Consider the following 17,352-nt stretch of genomic DNA (forward strand, 5'->3'; position numbering starts at 1 on the left):
AGGAGGGACAATTGTTTAATATAATGTAGTAGCCTGGCAATGAATACAAACCCAGACTTATTACTTGTGGAATTAGCATTTGTGTTCTGTGGTTCGTTTGTGCAGTCAGGCCACCGTCTGTATTGTTGTACTGGACTGGATTATATTTCAAAAGTTTACTTTTTATTTTCTCCACGTTTTGATCTTTTGGCACCTTCAATCAATAGTAGCTTGGAAGAACATGTTCTGGTGATAATACTAATGCATTTTTCAATCTCTTACCACCTAGCACCAATTGTTTTTGGTCATGAACACATTTTGCAATCATCCATTCAATCAGTGGATGAAGCTGTAAGTTGCAGCCTCATCGTGTGCAGCAGCGCGGTGTCCAGAATGGTTCACTGAGACCAAGGCTGCATTTGGTACCTCTTACCCTTTAATAAATCATAAAGCAGAGGACGGGAGAATGGCTGAGGCAACGTGAATGGGTTTTAAACATCCGGATCTATTGCACATTTTTCTGGATGGCGGTCTTTTAAAAGTGTCAAATGAGGAGTTCTCATAAAACTATGCTTTTAACTAAACTTCATTTATGGGTCACATTGCACCACATACAGCTGCACTGTGTGCTCCATTTCTATTTCAAATGCCTTTTATTGCTGAATAAACAAAGCAGAGTTTGCTGTCAATGGCATTGTATTTCCTCCCTGGAGCTTTCTGTCTGGATTAAAGAGCAGCTCCTCCGGCAGCGCTGCTCGCATGCCGAACACGTCGCAGGAACCACGTCCTTGAGTCATGCATGCATCTGCAGGTATGTTCGGCAGTGAGACCATCATCCAGAGGTTTGTACTACGAAGTGAGATCAGTGGGTTAGCGAGGTATGTTGAGACTAAAGGGTTGTCAGTATCACCAAGCTGGCTCTCCTTTAAGCTGGCTGGATCACCATGGTAACTGATGCTGCAAACTTAACCTGATCCAGAGCAGGTTATGTTGGAGATATCGGATCAAAATGTAAGAAAGTACCGACTACTGACCAATCAGATCTCTGAAATATATCACCACCAATCAGAGAAGATCCAGTGGAGCTCGGTACGCAGAGAGACAAAGAGACAGAGAGACAGAGACAGTGAGATAGAGAGACAGAGACAGTGAGACAGACAGCAAGAGAGACCATGAGACAGAGAAAGAGAGACAGTCCTCTGCGGGGGACAGAGTGTCTCTATCTCAGAGACAGTGAGACAGTTGGACAGAGAGACAGTCCTCTGCGGGGGACAGAGTGTTCAGAGACAGACAAACCTCTGTGTGTTTCCCCGGTGATTAATATGAATTTGAATTCTGATTTTATATTCATGTATTTGCTCCTCGGTCCGTTGGACTCCTCCGGGGCTGCAGGTGAAATGATGAAACTAAAACATTCATCACGTCATGAGAATCTAATAATAGATGAATGAATGAAATACACACATGTCTTCCTGTGGTCTTTGTGGTGATATTATCAGTCTTTCAACTTCGGCTCTACGTTCACACAGTCGTCATGTTTCTGCACATCTTTCCATCATTTAGCAGCTGAGCTGCTTTCAGTTGGATTATGTTTAACTTCATTCTAGTTAAAAAAAAAATTATAGTTTCCTCCCTTTTTTTTTAATACGCCGCTGTGCTGCCAGTACACTTGTCCATGTTTGTGATTGGTCAGATGCTGAAAACTCCTCCTCTTTTATGTGGAGGCGCTCAGAGCCTAAAGCAGAGAGCCGGAGTGAACAGAGAAAGCCGTCGTAGTACCGATTAAGCTCGTAGTTCACCCCTCTGCTGTCACTCACAGGCGTCGTGCTTCCTGCATCTTCAGGCTCTCTCTAATTTCAAATCCTTTCCTTCATTTAAACTTGTTAAAATGGTGCCAACCACCAAAAGTGTTCCGTACAACCCCACCTGAACAATCCAAACAATGCATTTCATTGTAAGCCTTAAAAAATTGAACAAACCACGGAGAAATGGACCATTGTTGTTGTTGTTGTTATTGTTATTGTTGTCACGTAGATGACGCTGCCGAGCTGTTCTTCACGTTGCAAATTCAAACTGCAAAATGTCCAGCCAGCGAAGTGTGAATCAGTTCTAATTAATTCACTTTCACTAAAAATGATCCAACAAGTAGTTCCGACCCAGAGATGAGTGGTCAGCTGCACGTTTGGATCGTGTTAAATTCATCATGACATCACACCCTGCTCATCACTAGAAAATATCACTCCACCATCTCAATGGTAGATATATACTGTAATTGGAATAGAATTTCATATAATATGCAGTATAATGTAGTTTCTACTTGTTATAGGTCTATTAAATGCCCCATTTGGTGAAGTCGGGTCTCTTTTGGTCCTTTTTGGTCGCTCCGAGCACCCGTACCGTAACACCACGGATAGTCACGCACTTACAATCCTAGAGGAGGCTAGCTGGACCGGTTTGGTTTGAACACATGACACGGAGCTAAAATGTTAAAAACACATGAGTCCATGGATATCTTTGTTCATCAGATATCTTTGTTCATCAGATATCTGTTCATCAGATATCTTTGTTCATCAGATATCTTTGTTCATCAAATATCTTTGTTCATCAGATATATTAGTTCATCAGATATCTTTGTTCATCAGATATCTTTGTTCCAATCTGTCTGAGCTAGCTGAGCAGTTTAGTGTTTCTATGTTCTGTATTTATTCAGTTAGAGAAACAATCTCTAGAAATCATTCAAACGGATTAGAGATCCTCTCGGTTGCTAGGTGGTTGCTAAGGGTCGGACTACTTCCTGTAGTAGTAAACATTGCAGACATTACATAAGAGTCTACTGACGTGACTGTTTTTCAGTTGTTAGTCATATCTAAGCGGCACCTAACGGTGACGTCACCCGTTGGTTTGTGAACGTTATGAATCCTCCAGTTCAGATTCTGTCCGTCACCATCTTGTTAGTTCGGAGCGGTTTGGAGCAGGAAGTGACCATATTTGGACGAGCTGGGGGAGGAGCCAGCGGTGGATCTGACCGATCTGATTGGAAACCTGACGATTCTTGAATCTTCTTTTCTAATGAATGAGGGATTATTTTCAGATGGACCTCCAGAAAACTAATAAGAAGGAGTGACTTTAGCTAACAACACCGAGATAGCTGATGGACACATTTTATTCACTTTGGATTCGCTGAGAGAAGTTGAATGGGAGTCTATGGAGCCGGAGGCTTTTTGGAGCCGACCTCTAGTGGCACTCGCTGGTATTGCAGCTGAAGACACTTCTGGATCAGAACCATTTTACAGACCTGGAAGCTACGAACACTTTCATATTCAGTCACTGGTCATACCCCATGTGTTGCCATGGAAATTGAGATCGCACTCACAAAAAGTTTTATATTTAGAGAGCTAATTGCCTCAGAATATGAATAGTTTGATTACTTATTTTATTTAGTTGGTATCTTGCGTGATATTACACTGGAGGGTGTGCTTTGGGCGATAGTGCTGCTTACGGACCTCATAACTATTGTGTTAATAATGACGTTACTCTGTTGTGTAATAAGGCTTAATCAGATTTTGCTTTGTAAATACATGCTCTCCTCAGCAGTATCTTCACGTTGCTCTGCCTCCCCTCAGTACTGCTTTTGTCAAGAGTTTGCAGCCTTGGACCATTTCACTGTGTTCTGAGCTGCAGTCCACATTTAATAAATGACCCTCTGCTGAATGTAATTCAAGCGCTGTACAAAAATAGAAATAGAATCACATTCATTGCAAACAGGGGAGGTCAGCTTTTATTTAAAGGCTGCTGACAGGGCAGAGGTTTAGAAAATAAGAGTAGGAAGCAAAAACAAAAAAAGAGGTTGGCTGTAGACTGAAGGAAATGGGGAGCGGAGTTTTCTGTGACCCCCACTGCTGCAAACAAGCTGTGATATATGAAATTGGTGAGATGAAAAAGGGCCAAATAAAGAGGGCGATCACTTTGTGGTGGTGGAGCAGTGAACGGTGGCTTCCTCTGACTGAAGAGCCCTGTGGACATGACAGAGAGGTGACGTGAAAAATATACACCTCAAATAAAAGGTTTCCGAACTGTGATTTGCTGAAAGTACCATAAAGTATTACAGACAAATGAGAGCTGAAAGAGTGACGGAGACAGATGATTGTGTTTTCACACCTTTTTGCCGTGAAGTTTTCAGTGTGGCTGCACTTTTAAATAAATGTTTCAGCTTGTTACGACATTAGAAAACTGCATGGCAGTGTATAAATCAGGGAGGAAGAATATCCCTTTGATGGACACGGTCGGTGGTTGCAGCCGTAACAGTGTCGGCCGGTTTCACCGCATGCTGATTGAGTTAAAGCTCCATAAAGCTCTGCAGTGATATATAATGTGTGTGTTTTATGGTCACACCACAAACCTTTTCAAACAAATTCCTGTTCAGATTTAAACCCGTGATGCTGAGCAGCTGAATGTAAGAATCCTTCAATGTCCACGTCACCAGCCAATTCTCACAACAAACCCACTGACTCCAGACAGACGCAGACAAGGTGCCATGCGGCTGGTTGACATGACTGCTTCTTGAAATGTGTTCAGACAGGTTCGTAGTTTGGTTTGATCTTCACCCACCCAAATGTATTATGGAAAATATGTGTTTGATATGTTTGGACGGGTCAAAGCATCAAACTTGTTTTTACAGTGAAGGACCATGTACTGGTTCTGTTGGTCTATTCGTGCTGTTGGTTGCATTGAGGTAAATGTTTGACTTTGACCCTTCGATTAGAGACGGACAGTCAGGATGTCTCAAGTTCAATTTGACCGTTCTTTTGATGAGTCCACAGACTTTGTCAAAGTTGCATAATAAATTAGTGTTGTAGTCGTTCTACTTTGGGCAACAACAAATGTCTTTGTGTTGTACGACTGGAGGTCAACATTGTCCTCTCTTTATAGTCCGCACGACATTTCTGTTGGAAAGCAGTAAATGTTTCAGTGAGCCGTGCTTGATGGCCAAACAGTGATTGATGGTGCTGCAGCTTCATCACATGAGATCATTGATTGATGGAGAACGTAGCTGACGATGGATCCGAGATTAGAAAAGCAGCGAGGGAATCCGGTCTCTCGTGTTTCCACCTTTGATGGTTTGTCCCGCCCTGATTGTCTCCACCTGCGTCCAACTGTCTTTCCATCGTGTCTTTGCCAGTTCTTGGGGCCGGCTGTTTTCCTGGTGATTTCTTTGTGTATTTGCCTCTTCGATCTCGGCCCGGTTGGACTGATTACTCTGGTTTGGAATTTTCGGACTGTTAACCTGACTCGGTTTTTGGAAGTGGTTTTTGTACCCGGCTTCACGGACCCTGGACTGAATGTGACCGAGCTCGTGGATTCAGCCTCATAATTATTGTGGTTGGTTTTATAGCTCTTATCAGTAAAGAGATTCAGCTTTAGTCGTCATGCACTCCTGAACTCTAACACCTGCTGGCCAACAGTGACCTTTGTGTGGAAGATTCAACTCATTCACCAAAATTACATCGTGCAAATACAGATGTTCGGGGCGCAGTGCGGAAATGCCCACATGTCAGTCTACCTACAAAATGATGTTGAAGCTGTTGTAAGGTAAAATAAAAGTCACATATTGGGGCTTTAAAGTAGTTTAGAGTGTTGAAAATGTTTCTCTGGTCAGTGAAGGTGACTTTTTGTTTGTTCTCAGTGTGTTTTTGTCATGAAAAGATTCATCTTCAAAAGATTAAAGGTTCCCTTTGAGGTTTTTGATGTTGATGGAGCAGTTTTTTTTGAGTTGGTGAGTTCTGTTATTTATCTCACAAAAATATACGTACACCAGTGACCACCTTCATTCAGCTCATTAGCCCTCGAAAAACATGGAAATACTTTACATGTAACACACATTTATATTTCCATGTAACCTAATTACGTTAAAAAGAAAGTGTTCCCATCAGCTGGACACTGGAGGAACTTACAACCTTCCATCTATTATGTGAACACCGTCATCCTCCTTTGCACTCGAGTGTTGCGTAAATAAAGTGAATCCAGTTCGGACAACCTCAGCTACCTGTGAAGAACACCATCACACTGATCCTTCAAACCATCGAACCTCAGGAGACGTGATCAAACAGCAGCTATTGTCTCTTCCAAAGTGTGTGTGTGTGTGTGTGTGTGTGTGTGTGTGTGTGTGTGTGTGTGTGTGTGTGTGTGTGTGTGTAACTTAATAATATCTGCAAAGCTATTTTCGGTTTCAGTTCTCTCCCGATAATTGTTCTTTTCTCGAAGGTGAAAGTATTTCAGTGATTCGTTACATCATCATTAATCCCCAGGTTGGTAAATGTGGGTGTTACAGCAGCAGTATCACAGGCAAAGGAAAATATAGAGGAAAATTGAATATAATAACATACAAAAAGGTCAAATACAATTGATAAATAACAATGCATTAATGAGCAATAAACAAACAAACAAATGTACATTTGAACAATGGAAAATAAAAGAGAGTTCTTCCCTCTGTTGGAGGTTTTGCACCTTAAAGAGGAGTTTTTTTTCCTCCTATCTTACGTGGGAAATGTTGAAGTGTTGGTTTCCTCTGTATGCTGTTGTAGGTGCTGCTGTGCAGCCTGATGCAGGTCTATTTACTTCAGTATGATGTCATGATGGAGTCTGGTTGGGTCTAACTGAATGTGAACTGACTGAACTTCCTCCGATCATTTTGCAGCAGCGGACGTTTGCAGCCAGCCCGTTCTCCGAGCCCTTCGTGGTGAAGCTCAGCGGGGTGATCCGGCACCCTCAGGAGGCCCCGGAGATGCTGTGGGTGATGGGTCCAGTGCTGGCTGTCATCCTCATCATCGTCATCGTCATCGCAATTTTACTCTTCAAAAGGTGAGTGTGACACTCAAACAGCACACGTCGTTGTGACAGATACTTCGTGAAGTCTGTGGTGACTGCAGGAACTGTTTTATTGTGATGAGGGATGTAATCAGAGCAATGCTTTGGAGTCAGGTCAGGTTCATGGAAACAAATCAAACATGGCTGTCTCACATAAACGTCACATCTAAACACATAATAAAGAATAGTTCTATATAATATTGAAATACTGGGTCTTTATTGCTGAAACTATAATATTTAATATATTCATGTAGTTTATATTGTTGTTAGAAAAAGATTATCAAGGAAATCAGAACAGCCAGTTTAATGTGATTTGCTCGTTTCACAGGAAACTTCTGAAAGCACCTCTCACCTTGTACACAAGATTAATATCAATCTTTTTTATAAAAAAAGATTTTTATGTCTAATCTTCGCTCCAACAAACTCTCCCACTCCCTGAAAGTTAAATAGTTCCACTGACAAACAGCAGTATAAAAATGATCCTTTTTTTTGTCATCTGTTATAAAAGAGCAATAATTTCAGTGAACCTTGAAGGCAATGTTCACTGTGTTCCTCCTCGTATTATCTAGCTGAGCGATCATTTAATCACACTCCAAAGAGAGACCTGAAGCATTTTCTTCAGCACAACAGATGACAGGAACATTTGAAACGGTCCAAGTGGACGGTTTTCTCCAACAGAGACAGACGTGTGTCCTGCCTCAACAGGCCTGAGGACAAAGGTCCTTCATGACATATGGAACGGAGAGAGTGTGCGCTGCCTCGCGGCGCTGCTGTTCGAGGCGAACAGTTGGCTTGTGCTTCCTGTACTGTGGTGAAACATCTGGAGCTGCTGACGGAGCTGCTGACGGCCTCCATATGGCTGCTTCTCTCCTCAAAAGGCAACTTGTGCTTTGTTTTTGTTTTTTTAATTCCTCCTTTTCTCTGCTTCTCTTGAATGTGTCAGCACTAACTGTGCTGCAGAGTTTCAGTCTTCCAAAGCCAAGTTCATGTTTTGCATCTTATTTATTGTACAACAAGTAGTTCCAACCCAGAAATCTGATTGGTCAACTGTACATTTAGAACGAGCTTATCACGGGACAATATCAGTCCGCCATCTCCATGGCAACATTGTAACTATGCACTCTGGGTAAATGACCAGTAGGTTACAATAGAAATCGACTTTGTGAACAGCTGTTCTTTTAATGGTAGTGTGCAATTTAATTTCTACAAATAGCCCCAAACAACGACTGCTGCTTCACAGAGATGCTGCTGTCCTCGGACCATTGTATGACTTCACACTTACTTTTCTTAAAAACAAAAGTCCATGGATATATTAGTTCAGCAGATATCTTAGTTCATCAGATATCTTAGTTCAGCAGATATCTTTATTCAACAGATATCTTAGTTCATCAGATATCTTAGTTCAACAGATATATTTGTTCATCAGATATCTTTATTCAACAGATATCTTGGTTCATCAGATATCTTAGTTCATCAGATATCTTTATTCAACAGATATCTTAGTTCATCAGATATCTTAGAGCATCAGATATCTTTGTTCATCAGATATCTTTGTTCCTCAGATATCTTTGTTCATCAGATATCTTTGTTCCTCAGATATCTTTGTTCCAACCAGACTGAACTAGCTGATCAGTTTAGTGTTTCTATGTTCTGTATTTATTCAGTTGGAGACTAGAAATCCTCTCTGTTGCTAGGGTGGTTGCTAAGGGTCCGACTACTTCCTGGAGTAGTAAACTTCGCGTACATTACATAAGAGTCTGCAACTGATTGTTTTCCAGTTATTTATCATACCCCGTGTGTTGCCATGGAAACGGAGCTCACACTAACAAAAAGTTGTATATTTTAAAAACGAATTAGACCAACCGCATCACTGTCGTGCCAATAATGGCGTTAAAGCACACCATTGTGTATAATATGGCTTCATTAAACTACTGTCCAACATGCGCCTAAACATACAGAATAATAGTATTGTACAATCTTGAATGTGCTTTTCTTGTCTTCAAGGCAAGGTTGTAATCCAGCACAAGGAATATACAGTGTGAAGTTATGATTCTATCAAAGTTCACCCAGGTTGTGAAGTAATAGTAAAGTGTATTCTGAAATATGAACACCCTGTTTCATTTCCTGATTATGTCGAGGGAAAACAAACCCAGCAGGCACCATCAGTAAAAACTGATGTGATTGGTAAAAACAACATATTCAGTGTATTCAATTCAATTCAATTCAATTTTATTTATATAGCGCCAAATGACAACACAGGTTATGTCATGGCACTTAACACATTAACGTCCGTACAGTGGAACTTTACAATATTATACAGAGAAACCAACAATTCAACAATTCATCAATTTCCACATAAGCTAGGAGGGAAAAAACTCTTTAAGGGAGAAAAACCTCCAACAGAGGGAAGAAAAACTCAGTTTAACTGTCTTTTATTTTCCATTCTTCAAATGTACATTTGTTTGTTTGGAGATTTTTTTTTTTAAAGAGCTAATGCTTCGTCAAGATAGTCATAACTTCTACTGAATTAAGAGCACAGTCACCAGTCTCTATATTCAGCTTTTAATATCCATACTGACTATGAATGTGATCCCTTCATCATGCAGCACCAGTGTAACGGATCTTAGTCTTAACCCACAATGACACCCGATGAGTCGGTTAGACAAATGAGTTTGTGTTTATTTGTCATAAATGGCCGACACGCTCGAACTAACTGCTTCATACACATGTAAGGATGAGAACAGAACATGTATGTGCCCATCACCAGGACACAAAACAACAGGCAGAGAATATAGTTCTGAAAGGACCAAAACTTTACCTGATACTCCTTTGAATAGTTGAACTATTGAAGACTCATTTAAACTTCAGCTGAACTCGACTCAACGTAGAAAAAGGATGGAGGATGTTGTTCTCTGACTAAAGAGATCTTAAGATATGACTGAAGAGATTTCTTTAGTCAGTGTGGGCAGGAGGAAGCATTACATTTACACAACTACTCACTCAAAGAGCTTTCATTGTGAGGACTATTTTCTGCAGCCTGAAGGTGTGTTTGGGCTCGTTGTTTGTCCCACTCGGTCTCGGTCTGATTCCTGTCTCCTCATCAGCTGATGATGAGATGTGCTGCTGCTGGACCTCTGGGAAGCACAGATGTGGGCTCGAATTCATTTTTCACTTTCGTTGTTGGTCACTCAAATGAACTTTGCTTTCATTTGAATTTAAGGAAACTTCTTAGAAAGTTCTTGAAACTGTCTGTCTGACCGTCTTGAGCAATGATGGACTTTTGTTACACTTCCTCAGCTGAACACAAGAATATCAGACTTTCTTTGCTCATGGATCTGGTTAAGATATTTCCATTAGACCTTTTTTCATGGCAGACATTAATAATGGCTTCAGCTCCAATAAGTATGCATCGGCCTCATTTTTCAGACCTGGAAGCCCCAAAAACTTTAATATACCTATACTGTATCTATAAGTAATTCAGTTCCTCTGTACCCCCCTTTTTTTTAAGGAGAATAACCTTAAGAGCATTTTCACAGAGACTCTGAAAGATCCTCATCACAACAAACATCTGAGCTCCATCTGAGAGGTTCTTCTCTTCTTTAAGAGGATGAACACCCTTCCTGGGAAACACCATGACACCGGATGGCCTTAATGCTTTCCGTGGAGAGGAAACTCATCAGAGACATTCCTCCCTTCAATAAGAAGGCCATTCAGAGGTTTGCCCGTCAGTTGGGGAGCACAGCAAAATTTCTCTGCAAATAAATTGTTAGAAAAACATACAAGTGTTTTCACCGCATTGATTTTTTTTTCTTGTACATTGTTGTCTGGAGTCTCATTGTTTTATCCTGCAGGCAACAAGACGGATAAATTAACAGTGAAAACTCCTCATAGCTGCGTTCAACACTACAGTTATTCATGTTCGGCCCAGTGATGTTTCTGTGCTGTAGTTGATAATAATCTAATAATAAAACAGACCATTTCACGTGTAAAAGGCCAGTTGTTTCACAAGGTTGTTTGTTTATTAGTAGGTAATAAAGTAAAGTAAAGTAAATACCTACCTACCTACCTACCTACCTTATTATTAACCTATAACACATCATAAGTCAGTCAATCCAAAATGTATAAGATAAGCAATGCAAATGTTTCATGTTGAATTTGAAAGGAGATTAGAGGAGAAGAGATTCAGATGGGATCCTCTGGAAGTATTCAGCTCCCTTCACTCTACGTTCATGCACCATTTCATAAAACCTATTTTCAAACAGTCGGGACACTGCGTGAAATGTAAATAAAAACAGAATGTAATGATTTGCAAATCATGTAAAATCACATGACCCCTGCCATCAAATCAAAATATGCACATATTTTTACTAACATTTATAAGTTTCAGCTTTTGATATGTTGTCTTTGGTCTATTTTCAATGAAATATGAGTTGACATGATTTGCAAATCACTGTGTTGTGTCTTTATTTACATTTTACACGGCGTCCCAACTTGTTTTTGGAGAGGAGGTAGTAATCTGCCAGGTTAAGAAGAGCAGCTTGAATGGATTTCTTACTAACGATGAAGTCTAATTTTACATGTTACTGATGTAGCTGCTTCACTCTGTCATGAGCTGAATCCGGTCAGTCATGATGCCTGGATCCCTCCAGGTGCCTGACCGGCCTTAAGAGGAGGAGTATATTAAAGTCAATCAATAACACGGCCTGTTGTCTTTTGTGTGATTTTTTTATTTGTTCACTAAACTGCAGTTTATTTGAGGATAACGTTGATAAAACGTGTGCGAGCTGAACTGCCCAGTTGTCTGGATGAGGTGGAGAGCAGAGGGAGGAGGAGGTGTAGTGAGGACGGTGCTGTCTCAGATTCACTTCCTGTTCACTGTGACACTGTCATTCCTGCTCGTCCATTAATCCTCTCTCTCTCTCTCTCTCTCTGCTCCATCCTTCAACGTCTGCCGGCTTTCTGTGGATGCAGCAAACAAGAACGGTGAGTGCTTCCTGTTGTTCCCCCCGCCGACCGACTTCACCCTTCACATCCATGTTTTCTGAAACTGATGATGACGAATGATGGATACTTGTTTCTGTTACACTTTCAAATCCCCTCGCGGTGCCAGACTCCCTGAGCAGCTTTCAAGTTTTGGTTTTATTTTCAGACAGCATCAGCTTCTACTGTTGACTTCACAAATCCTGTGAATCTTCCATCTACATTAAACCTCCATGAGAGCTTACTTCACCTGTCAATCAATTGGTATTGAGAACTAATTCTTAAATATAGAGCTGCTCATGTAACATTTATTCACATAGCTGAGCTCCACCCAAACCAGCTGAATAAGCTTCTTTTATGTGAACAATAACAATTGAATACCCTTCATACACATTTTGTATCACAACACCTTCAATTCAGCAGCATGTGCATGTTTTTTTTCTGAATGAATTTCTTTATGTTTCCAATTGATGAAGCTCACACTGCTCACATCTGTCATAGAAAATAAAAACATTTTCATTACTTAGTTTACTTATTTTACTTCCCTTCAAAATCCCCCTCTCATCATCCTTTCTGTCCTCTGATCTCTGTGTGTCTCATTGTGGGCGGAGCTCCACCTCTGCTGCACTGACGCGGTGCCTAGCAGACATAGGTGGAGAGAGGAGGGGAGATCGTCCACTCGTTAATCACCATTGATAGCATCGTTATTTCAGACAGGTTAAAAAGTAAATAGTTAAAAAAAAAAGTAATAATCTCTAAACACGCCTGAGAAAATGGGTGTCAAATTACTGGTTCCTGGCAAGCGACAGGTTTGAGACCGCTGACCTGGGTGTTCGGAGGTCAGACGCTGACTGTACTAAAAAAGAAAGTATGTGACTGTTCGCGCTAACAAGAGGAGAATTCATGTAAAAATACTGTTTTCCATATCATGCACACAGGAACAATCTGCTAGTAGCAACAGTTTAGTCCTCAGACATCTGTTGTAGACACACTCATTATTCACAGTTGGTGCTTTTGCTCCGAGGAGGACCAGCAGAGCAGAAGGAAGTGTACTTAAAAAAAACAGAGCATCCTTTCCACCTCCAGCATCGTATACAGGAAACTGTTACTCATGACACATTATCCAAACTGTAGACATGTAGAAATCAACAACTGTAATAGTTAAAACACCTGATGTCAGAAGACTTTGGCTCTAATAATCAGGGTTTCCACGGGTCACAGAATTCCAGGGAATTTTATAAACTCTTTTCCCAGACAGGGAATTTTATTGTTTTTTGGTCCAAGTCCTGGAATATCAATTAATTTAGTTTGCATGTTAAAATTTGAGTTTTCATTTAATCAAATGTAATATTTCCCATGTCTGTAGCTGTAACATTAGTTATCTAGTTATTGTCAGTGTGTGTGTGTGTGTGTGTGTGTGTGTTTGGTAGCATTAGTGCTCACTGACAGATATTAAAAATGTAGTTTACTACTGTTATTGTTCGATAAATTATTTCTCTCTGCAGCCAGGATTTAGAGATGGATTTCATTTGTTTTAATATCAAACAGATGAACATGTCAGCCGGTTTTGAACAGAAATGTCTGTTTCCTGTCGCTCAGCACAACAGCAGCATGTTTCTCTGTTTATTACAGGTTGTGGAGTTTCAGCTTTTTAGTCTGTGAAAGTCAGAGAGGAGTTTGACATTTGACTTTGAGTGAAAACCCTGAATAAGGACATAATGACAATAAATAAATAATAATGATTCTCTTAATACATAGTATGGTCCTCTCAGGGAGTGAACACCGAACGTGGAAGATCACTGTGATAGAAGCTGCAGCCTTCTCTGATCAGAGCTGTTTTCTGACATGCTGTACTACAATACTAAAGACACAGCTGACCTGATAAAGTCTTGTACCTTATTATTTTGATGTTATACTTTATGGGACAACTTGTGTGGTATTTTGTTCAGGCTAACCTTTTTGCCGTTGTCATACTGTTGTCACAGGGACACAGAGGCAGGTCCAAGCAAACAGAAAACTTTTCTTTATGTCGGAGAGTCCAGAAGAAATGAGATGAAGAAAGCCCAAAACTGTGACCACTGTAGTTCCTCCTCACAGCTGTATTGCAGTCTCGTAATAGAACCAGATACTTCCGTTAAAACAAGTCAACGTGTAGCTTTAAGGAAAATATTTCCCATCACAACATACTGTGATTTTTTTTTTTTTTTCTTACAGTGGCAACTCTGCACATTTACTGTCAGTCCAGTCTGGACTCAGTAAATGTGCATCATTTTCCAGTTTGTGTCAAAGAAAATGTAACTCTTTTAGTCGTCGTGACTTCTTCTAGTTCGTGGTTACCGCGTCTCGTCACGCCTCCTCTTCTCTCCCCCCAGGAAACGAACATGTCCAGCCAAGGATGAGCACATGGCGGGGGTGAAGGACTCGCTGCTGGCCCACTCCTCAGACCCCGTGGAGATGAGGAGACTCAACTATCAGACACAAGGTATGGACCCACTCACGTGGACCGTAACATCTATAAACTCATTTATTCCTTCACACTCTAAGTAGAGTCTTACTGGAAGTCCAGATGATCTCTGTCGTATCCTGAGTACTGATGCGTATCTACTCAGGTTTCCATCCCTCCACCCGTCCTTAAATACTCTACTAAGAATTATCAAATAGTTATTGCAACTGCAGAGAACTAGCAACTTAAAGTGATGGGTGAATTAGTTGGTATCTTTCCACAAAAAAACAAAAGAATTCAAAATTTTCTGAAATAATTAGAGACTAACAAAAGTAATCTGTCTCCATCAATGTTTTTAAATGTAGAAATAAGTAAAAATTGCAATCAAAAACTCCATTGGACCGTTAACCGAATATTATGACCCAATGTGTGTGTCTCTCGTGAGACTTCCCGTCTCTCGGCGAGACTCGTGTCTCCCGGTGAGACTTCCCGTCTCCCGGTGAGACTTCCCGTCTCCCGGTGAGACTTCCCGTCTCTCGGCGAGACTTCCCGTCTCCCGGTGAGACTTCCCGTCTCCCGGCGAGACTTCCCGTCAACAGTACTTCGGTCCACTCTTCCAGAACAAACTGCTCCAGCTGTCTCAGCTTTGAAGGCGTCCTTCTCCAGACTGCATGTTTCAGCTCTTTAGATGTTTGATAGGATTCAGATCAGGACTCAGAGAGGATCACTTCACAACAGTCCCATGTTTGGTTCTGATCCGTTGTGGCTGCTTTCAGCTGTGTGTTTCTGCTCCTGATCCTGTTGGAGGACCTGTGACTGAGACAGAGCTTTCTAACACTGGGCAGCACGTTTGGCTGCAGAGTTCCTCGATAGTCTTCAGGTTTCTTTGCGCTGCAGATTCAAGGCTCCCAGAACCAGAAGCTGCAAAGCAGCCTGAAACAGAACCGAACCTCCTCCATGTTTCACAGCAGGTATGATGTTCTGCTCTTGGAGAACTTCATCTTTTCCTGCTGATGGGACTCATGTCATCAGTCCTCCTGGGTCGTCCTCCCTCGGAGTAAACTGTTGCTAAAAAGGGTTCGAGTTAGGCATGTTTAATCATTGGTACAAAAGATGAACAAGTATGTTACAAAATATCTGGTTCTGTGATAAAACATTTAAGGTTTCAAGCCTGAGGACATCAACGATGACTTTCAACGAGAAATAACAATTCACAGACCTAAACATAAATCATACCATCATAAATATAAATCATCATTACACTAACCAGGAGACGACCTGTTTACAACACTGGACATCTTGTTTTAATAACGAGTTAGGAAAAACTATAGATATACAAATGTACTTATAAAATGTTTGAATATTTTATCATATTTTGTTTGGCTGCTCAAAAAATGTATTATAGCAAATTCGCCATTTAAACTATAAGAGTACAAGTAATTAAAGCTCCCTTTGAATTCTGGCCTTTTTATTAGCTTTTATTTGACAATTTTCATTCACCAAACACCAGTTTGAATTTGATGTTGATTCATAACTATCTTCAGTCTCATAGTAACATTTCATTCAGTTTCAGAATTAAAGTGGTGAAAACAAAGTCGTCCCCACAGTTCACCATCTGTCACAATGAATCAGAACACAATGCGATGCCTGGTGACCACGATTTCAAAATCATTAGTAGAAACAGCAAACATTTTGGAACTAATTAAAACTGGTAAATGATTGAAGGTGAGGGACAAAAGAAGACAAAAGAACAGTTCACTGCCAGTTAGAAACTGAAACAAACCACTGGTCAATTTTGTCAAAGCCTGTTTTTTTGTCCTGCATTACAGTATAAAGTACAATGTTTTGTCCTATAGAGGGCTTTGTGGCCCAATAATATCACCTGAATTCCTCCTTTATCCCATGATAATTACTTAAAACAAACTCTGTATCTTTGTGTCCCCATTAACTGTCTGACTGTTTCACAGATTGTCACTTTTTTATCTTCTACACTTTCTAACTTCTCTTATCTCTTTCTAGCATCTGTTTTTTAGTGGGAGGTTTCAAGTTCGATGTGTCATTTTTGTGTCCATGTTATTTCAGACGGGTGGCAGATAGCAGGAGAAAGTAACTAGGCAGATGTTGCTTACGTCAGTGGTTTCTCAACTGCTGGGTCGTGCCCCAAAGTGGGTCTTGGGGACATATGGGATGGAAAAAAAGTTTTTTATTTTTATTTTGATGACTACAGGATTTCTAATTTTGAAGGACATACATTTTCCATGATGCAGAGTGGTCAGCAGCTGTTTGCTGCCGCTGTTGTCATGACGGCAGAACTAACAGTCACATGAAGTAGTTAACTCTCATCCCAGCATCTGTAAACATGGCGAAATGCGAATACGACTGTGATTACAATTGATATTGGTTTTATCACTGCAGAAAACCTTATTTCACCTGAAACATTGAGAGGTGCTGAGTCAGTCTGTAGGTCGCTCACTAATTGGGTAATCTATATTTCAGTTCAGTTCACATTCTTTAAACCTGCTGAACATCAACAGTTTAACTTGTTTAAAAATAATGTGTATGTATTGAATGTATTTCAAACGAGATTTTCATGTAGCTCGCTCATCCTGTATGCACTGTGCATAGATGAGTTTTTGTTTTTTCATTTCTGTTCTTGAAAATCAAATTGTAACAACAGCAGATCCTGTCTTAATTTATGGCTGCTTCTATGTCTGTAACTTTTGTGTAACAGAAAATGAATCAGTGTCTCTTGCTCTCAGTAGATTATCTGCTGCAGACTAACATAACTGTCGCTTCATATAGTTTTCTTGGGTTCCTCCCCTCCCATTTCCCAGCATGCCCTCTATCCTTGGTAACTTTTAACAATATAGCAACCAAGTTAATGAGGTGCAAAGGATTGGTAGAAATGATATTTCTTTTTAATAAAGACCTCTTCAGATAGCCTACATAGAAGAGGCTGTGAATCAACAACGTGGGGAGGTGAAATATATACCTAAATGTATACTATTTACAGTCACGACACAGATTGCTAAAAGTGAATGTGAATCTGTCGCTTTTAATCAAAGGCCATGCTCATTACATGTACA

General features: G+C 40.5%; 1 protein-coding gene across 5 annotated transcripts in view; it reads left to right on the top strand.

The window, feature by feature from the left end:
* ptprfa (protein tyrosine phosphatase receptor type Fa) overlaps window positions 1–17,352 on the top strand; it is a 217,008-nt gene that overhangs the window by 169,326 nt on the left and 30,330 nt on the right. For all 5 annotated transcript variants that reach the window (XM_069151002.1, XM_069151004.1, XM_069151005.1 and 2 more), the window contains 3 exons: window positions 6,674–6,837; window positions 11,815–11,826; window positions 14,196–14,305. In XM_069151002.1, coding sequence (XP_069007103.1) covers window positions 6,674–6,837; window positions 11,815–11,826; window positions 14,196–14,305 — 286 coding nt within the window. The remainder of the gene's footprint in view (window positions 1–6,673; window positions 6,838–11,814; window positions 11,827–14,195; window positions 14,306–17,352) is intronic.

Source organism: Embiotoca jacksoni, unplaced genomic scaffold, assembly GCF_022577435.1.
Source record: "Embiotoca jacksoni isolate LCO1_2020_lvr unplaced genomic scaffold, fEmbJac1.0.p SCAF_16, whole genome shotgun sequence".
In the NCBI taxonomy this organism is placed as follows: domain Eukaryota; kingdom Metazoa; phylum Chordata; class Actinopteri; family Embiotocidae; genus Embiotoca; species Embiotoca jacksoni.